This window comes from Silurus aristotelis, assembly GCF_946808225.1.
Source record: "Silurus aristotelis genome assembly, chromosome: 24".
Classification (NCBI taxonomy): domain Eukaryota; kingdom Metazoa; phylum Chordata; class Actinopteri; order Siluriformes; family Siluridae; genus Silurus; species Silurus aristotelis.
Window position 1 is genome coordinate 5,759,702 of NC_139597.1, and position 7,243 is coordinate 5,766,944.

A 7,243-nucleotide genomic window follows, 5' to 3' on the forward strand; every position below is an offset into this window, starting at 1 on the left:
TAAATGAGAAGGAGGGCAGTGGAGTGGTGCAGTTGCAGGGAGAAGAGATGGAGAAGGTGGAGGAGTTCAGGTACTTGGGATCAACAGTGCAAATTAATGGAGAGTGTGTTAGAGAAGTGAAGAAAAGAGTGCAGGCAGGCGGGGAGTGGGTGGAGAAGAGTGATAGCAGGAGTGATTCATGATAGAAGAGTATCTGCAAGAGTAAAAGGAAAAGTTTATGTGGCATTGAGTAAAAGACAGGAGGTGGAGCTGGAGGTAGCAGAGCTAATGATGTTGAGATTTTCGTTGGAAGGGACGAGGATGGACAAGATTAGAAATTAGTTTATTAGAGGGACAGCGCATGTAGGGTGTTTTGAAAACAAGCGGGGGGCGAGATTGAGATGGTTTGGACATGTGCAGAAGAGGGACATGGGGTATATCAGTAAAGGAATGCTGAGGATGGAGACACCAGGAAGAAGGAAAAGAGAAAGGCCAAGAAGGTTTATGGATGTGGTTAGGAAAGACATGCAGGTAGTTGAGTTGAAAGAGGTTGTGGCGACCCCTAATGGGAGAAGCCGAAATAAGAAGATGAATAAATATTATTTAACTATAGTTGAATTTTTTTGTGTTTGTGTGATGTCGCCCTCTTGTGGCTGTATGCTATTGTTACATATTTGTGTTCGTCACTGAAAAGTATTCAGAGGTAAAGTTTGTCTCTCTCTCCTGGTTTCTGTGTTCTCTGCCTTAAAGTTTATCCTCAGATCAGATTTAAGTGCTCATGTCTGATAATAAAAGAACAGCTAGATAATTCATGGAAAGGTTTAACGCCTAGTTCAACCTAACTATGTAGAACGAAAAAAAAAATGGCACAAAAACAGAGAGAAAGACATACATTTTGGTCTGGCATAATTTAAAGAATGGCAAATTTATTTTTCATTTTACTTTATATAGGCTAATTCTGTAATTAATCTGTCTATCTGGTTTTCGTCATCCACACCTGTACGCTAGGAATATATTAATTAATGAAATAAGGAAGGTAAAGAAAAAAGGACAGACAGAAGAAAGAATAAAAATAATTAAAAGCAGGAAAGATAAAAATATAAAGGAAACGACATGAATGTGCTTCGATTTTCTGATTTTTTTCTTGAACGAACGAAATCAATAAATAAATGATGCTCTATTGTTTTTGAAGATTGCGCGGACTTTTATTTTGAAATAAAAGACGCGCACCCAACCCGGAAGCGAGGTTGTGGAAAGCGTGTGGACTGCGCGCGTGGCTGTCATGCTCGTGTCGGCGTTGGATTGACGCGGCGCTTCAGGCAGGAAGAGACAGTGAACATGGAGGTGATGGAGGAGCCTGAAGGCGTGATACCGACATCCTGCCAGGTAGAGAGCGTGCGGCGCCATAATCAATTCCGTTCCTTATATAAATATATAGATGTTTAACGTGCTCATGATTGTGCAGCGCCGTGTCGCGTGAGCGGAAGTGAACGTGCTCGTGCTCGCTGTTAAATCCGTTACTGCAGAGGGATAAACGTAACAACCGCCATGTTACACGAGCGGAGAGGAAACAACAAAACCCCCCTCATAAAATCGCATTCAACAAATTAGAAGTGACGCAGATTTTAAAATGTTTTTATCCCCCCCCCCCCTCCTTTTTTACTTCATTTTTACTTCATTTTCTCATGTTTTCCTACAAATCCCGCCTCCTCGATTACGATTGGCTGATAGTTTTCAATTGCAACCGGACAACGAATCAGACGTGGCCGTTCAGACAAGGCGGTATTTGTGTAGATCAATCATATTCCACGAGGAGGGACTTCTTTCATCTGCTCATGCAAATCAATTACGTATATTGTATTTAATGTATATTATTCAAATGTATTTAATATATATATTAAATACATATTCAAACTCGCTGTACAAAATTTAAATATACAAGTTTTTAAACGTTTTAATAGTAATATTTATTTAAAAAATCCATAATTATTCAATAACCCGTGAATAATTCATTCATAAACAACCCCAGTGACAAAGTTCTCAGTCACTACTTAATTTTTTTTAATGATTATTATTATTCTTTTATTCTAGTGTGACGTAAATGATGCAACAGGAGATGACAAGCTTTCGCTTGAACATGAGAAAGGCCATGAAGTGGTACCTGATCCAGGTGTACCAGGGCTGATTACGCGAATGGAAACAGGTGTGTCTGTGCTTGGGAATGTGAAGAAAGACACTGTGGGTCAGGAAATCGTTTCTGAGATCACGCCAAACTTAAACGAGGCGATGGAGACGTGCGTCCCTGGACAGGACGGAGATCAGCACCCTGAAACTTCCAGGAGTGTAGAGAACGATTCTACGGTTCTGGACGTCGTACCCGAGTCAGGAAGAGCAGAGACGACCTCAAAGCGGAATGAGCAGATGGAGACGAGTGTGTCTGAAGGGAACAGAGATCAGAAGACTGTAGAGAATGTCATGGGGAGTCCTCTCCTTGGAGGAGGAGGATCTCTGGCTTTACTGGGCATGCAGTATAGAGACGAAAGCTCAGACGAACTCTCAGAGAGGTAGAATAACTTCTCACACCTTTTTAGTTTTTTTTTTTCTCCAATGGATTGCTCATGTAGTGCTTTGGTAGATGTTCTTATGATTTAATGAATAATGCAGAATATGTGCAGGTGGTTGAGGTGCGTGTATCTGTAATATGACATGAAGATTGTTTAGAACAGTTTTCAGTAATAGAATAGTTACTTTTAGTAGCAAATTATGCAGACAACCAAGATATTTATGAATATCACTTTCTAAAATATATATATATATATATATATATATATATATATATATATATATATATATATATATATATATATATATATATAAATAATTTATTTTAATTCTTTATTTTTAGTACTTATTCCAAATCAGGGATATTTACCTTCTTATATTATAATTTTTTTTTTCTCTTCTAGAATATGTACATAAAACAAACTACAAACAGAATGAATGAATGAATAAATAAATAAAATTAGAATAAAATAATAATAATTCCTTGCGGGGAGGCCAGATATGTTTTTATAATTTGACTCCTTAATAAAAGTTGTTAATTGTAGATTCTCAGTATATAGTAAAAAAAACATGCTAATTCCAATATGTTATGGGGGAGAAGTGTGCAAGGGACTTCACAATAACAGTTTAAAAAGTAAAGGATATTTGTCCTATAATTCCACAATGTCTGGGCAAATTTGCCTTAAATATTCAACCTCACTGTAAATATCTTAGTTTTACATGTCAAGGCTTTGCCTTTTATACAGTTTTTTTAATTTTTTTATTATTTACAACAATAATTTTTTTTTTTTTTTTGTCACAACATTTGCACTGAACTTTCTGCATTGTTATTTACCCATCAACTCAAATTATAAGCCTACAGTGTGACTCTGTGATTTGATATGTGTGGTGTACAGATAACCAGCAATTTACCCCTGGTTATGTTTATAAAAAAAAAAATAAAAAATTGTAATATTTTAATATATATTATATGACCAACAAGAAACCTAATAATAACCTAAACCTATAATATGTTTTAATTATTTATTTGTATTTATTTATCAGTGAATCAGACTCGTCTTCATCTACATCTTCCTCATCCTCCTCTTCCTCATCCGAACCCGTTATCGAGAATGACGATGGGCGGGATGAAGATAAAGACGGCGGCGCCCCCGGGAAAAAAGCCGCTTCAGTGAGAACTCAAGATGAGCTGCTTATTGAGGTGAGCGAGCATGTGCAGTGTTCTCAGTATTAACTCAAAATTATACTCAAATTGGACGGGAAATCAATTGCAATATGGAGCTGTGGAAGTGACTTTGGGGTGAATTGGTTTGCAGGACCTTCCTGTGGTGGAAAATTTGTCTATCAGCATTCCTGAAAACACAGACATGGAACCAGTTGGAATCATCTCCAGCATTGTGGATCAGCTCGGTACATTGTTTTTTTTTCTTCTTCTTCTTCAAAATAAAGATCCAGATATACAGTTCAGGATAAAAATAATTCTCCAGTTGCCATGGGTACCATGTGACCACACGTCACAGTGATCACATTACGAGTAGGGAACTCTATTACCTCTAGATCTTCATGCTTGTTTTCATTTTCTAGTTATTATCGAGTCGAAGAAGGACACCCCACCCCTGAACGAAGACAGCATCTTATTCAACAAGGACAGGGTGTCTATCGGCAGGGTACGCTCTCTACTCGTAGCTCTCAAATGCTTTTTTTTTTTTCTGACCTGACCAGCTGTGAGATAAAAAAAAAAAAAAAGATTTTGTCTGATGTCCCTGTTGGTCCTCGAGCTTCTGATCAAGCAGAATCTTTTCATCATTTTTTTTTTTCTTTTAGGTGTTTGAAGTATTTGGGCCGGTGTGCCAGCCTTATTACATCCTGAGATTCAACTGTCAGGAGGACATAGACAAAAGGGACCTGAAAATACAGGAGCCGGTGTACTTTGTCCCCACAATCAAAGACTTTACTGAATACATCTTTGTAGAACAGATCAAGCAGTGAGTTACTTGTGGAATGGATGGATGGATGGATGGATGGATGGAATTTCCAACTTACAAGGGAGATGCGTTTCGATTTAACTGAAAAAAACCATAAGTGGCCTACCTAGGAGTTTTAAAGAATGGTGATCAGTATGGGGTCATTTGCGGTTAATTGGTTAATAAATTAGCAAAAAGCAGCAATTTACAGTAACGTAACATAAACGTTTCAGTATATACAGGTGCATCTCAATAAATTAGAATATCATTAAAAAGTGTATTTATTTTAGAAATTCAATACAAAAAGTGAAACTCGTATATTATATAGATTCATCACACACAGACTGATATTTCAGGTGTTTATTTTTTTTTAATTCTTGATGATTTTGGCGTACAGCTAATAAAAAAACTCAAATCAGTATCTCAAAAAATGTGAATATTGTGAGAAAGTTCAATATTGGAGACTCGTGGTGTCTCACTCTAATCAGCTCATTAAATCCAAACACCTGCAAAGGTTTCCTGAGCCTTTAAATGGTGTCTCAGTCTGGTTCAGGCTACACAATCATGGGGGAAAACTGCTGACTTAACAGTTGTCCAGAAGATGATCATTGACACCCTGCACATGGAGGGTAAGACACAAAAGGTTATCGCTACAGAAGCTACTGTTCACAGAGTGCTGTATCCAAGCACATTTATAGAAAGTTGAATGAAAAAAATGTGATAGAAAAAGGTATGTGTGTGTGTATATATAAATTGTCTTTTCCAGTTTAATATTCTGACTTGTGTTTATTTATATTTTTTAAATTACCTCAGAACTAAAGGATCTGATGCTTCTTGGAAAAATGACCAAGAGCCTCCACTAGAGGTAAATATGTTGTTTCATTAGTCACTACTGAAGTGGTTTTTTTTTTTTTTTTTCCTTCCTATATGGTGCAGTGAGATTCATCAGTATCTTTAATAGAGATTGCTGACCTGTGTGCAGGGTTGTTTAAATGAACATGGTCATGAATGCTCATGATCATTTTAAACATTAATAGTGACCGAGTCCTGGGCCATGGGAGTGTTGCTATAGGTTTGCCATAACGTTATATGTCTGTAGATATGGCACTGTTATTTATGTGCATTTTGCCCTGTCAGAGCCTCTACCCAAATTTACATACGGTTTGATTTCACACAAACATCCCACGGTGGTTTTAATTATATAGAGCTACTGACAAGAAAGAAAACAAAGCCGCCGTTAACTGAAAATATGATGACTCATATCTGAAACACACCCCATTAGCCAGTCTAAGAATATTTTCAAAACGAAACTAGTTTGTGGTCTGCAAAAAGTTGGAACCCCTCCCGCAAGGAGAAACATCAGTGCACAAGACTTGGTTCTCTGTGCTTGCAGAAATTAAATGCATTCTCATGTGCATGTTTGCTTCAGTGCTTCCAGGACCTTTTTGTCTTAATGTTAGTGGCCATGTTGACCGATACTGCCAAAAATGCTGACTTACAATCTCTGGTTCTTTAAAAGCTACTGGATTATGACGGTTTGTGTTTTGCAGGCCCTGGATTTCAGTGACGATGAGCAGGAGAGGATAGCCAAGCAGAAACTGAAGGCCCAGAGAAGACCACAGCAGCAGAAACTAGAAGAATCAGACTCAGGTGAGCTACTACCTCACACTTTCTAATAATCCCTGCACTCTACCTTGTGTTTAGATGATAACAGTTGTTTCTAGGATCTGGAAGGTTTTCTTACACACTATTCTCTTGGCAGATAGTGAATCCTCTGCCAGTAGACCGCCACCTCCTCCCAGGAGAAAACCCCGGCAGAACAGGAACTCGCAACGCGGCCGGCCTGCGCATCAAGAGCATCACGGAGGATTCCACGCTAACTATCACGCTAATCCTAACTTTCAACCAGACTTCATGCGCCACCCTCCAGACCCATACAGACCTCCCTTTCAAGGTCATGGGTACCCTCCATTTCCACGAGCTCCACCTCCTCACCTGGGCATAAACCCATGGCAATCCTGCCCTTACCCAGGACCCATCTTCTTCCCTCCACCACCACCTCCACCACCTCCATCAAACTGAACACAACAGTACAGGAGTAGGACAGTGCTGGACTGACTGAGAAGATGATGTGGAAATAAAAGCATCATTGTGGATCCAGATATTTGTAGAAGCAAAGATGTTTCAGTTGAGGTTTTTTTTCCCCCCTGAGTGCACACAATCTTCAGAAATAACTATAACCAGTCTGTACTGTTACTTGTCGCTATCGCTATAACTGCTATATTCGGATTGTACAGATACAATGTTTTAGATAGACAGAATAGTAGGAATGTGTTTTTTTTCACCACAAACTGAACTGTTTCAGATTAAAAGTGTGTATCAGGACTGGGAACACACTGGATGAAACAAAAAATTGATTTAAAATAAGATTAGGACATCCCCATATTGAAACTAAATACTGAAACACTTTCATAGCAGTAAACAGATTAAACCTTTAAAAACAATTTAAGGTACGTAATTGGACATTTTAAGGTCCATTTATATCGTTTATAGAGATTTATTCTGAAATTTAATTAAATGCCCATCACATGTACCTTCCTATTACATTTCAAAAGGTTTAATAATTTTACTTCAGGCACAAGGAAAACTGCAGATCATTTAGACAATCTCTGCATTGGGGAACTTATCGTTTATCTGTGTTTTTTTTTATTTTTTTTTAATAAAATAATGAAACCTCA

The 7,243-nt window shown here is 38.0% G+C and overlaps 1 protein-coding gene across 1 annotated transcript; it reads left to right on the top strand.

Moving 5' to 3' along the window:
- The first annotated feature begins 673 nt into the window (after positions 1 to 673).
- On the top strand, positions 674 to 7,243 carry naf1 (nuclear assembly factor 1 homolog). Its single transcript, XM_083527772.1, has 10 exons — positions 674 to 682; positions 1,172 to 1,365; positions 2,071 to 2,543; positions 3,586 to 3,742; positions 3,858 to 3,951; positions 4,126 to 4,208; positions 4,366 to 4,526; positions 5,319 to 5,370; positions 6,056 to 6,155; positions 6,268 to 7,243. Exons 2-10 carry the CDS (start codon positions 1,318 to 1,320, stop codon positions 6,585 to 6,587), a joined length of 1,488 nt encoding a protein of 495 aa, XP_083383898.1. The 5' UTR covers positions 674 to 682; positions 1,172 to 1,317; the 3' UTR covers positions 6,588 to 7,243.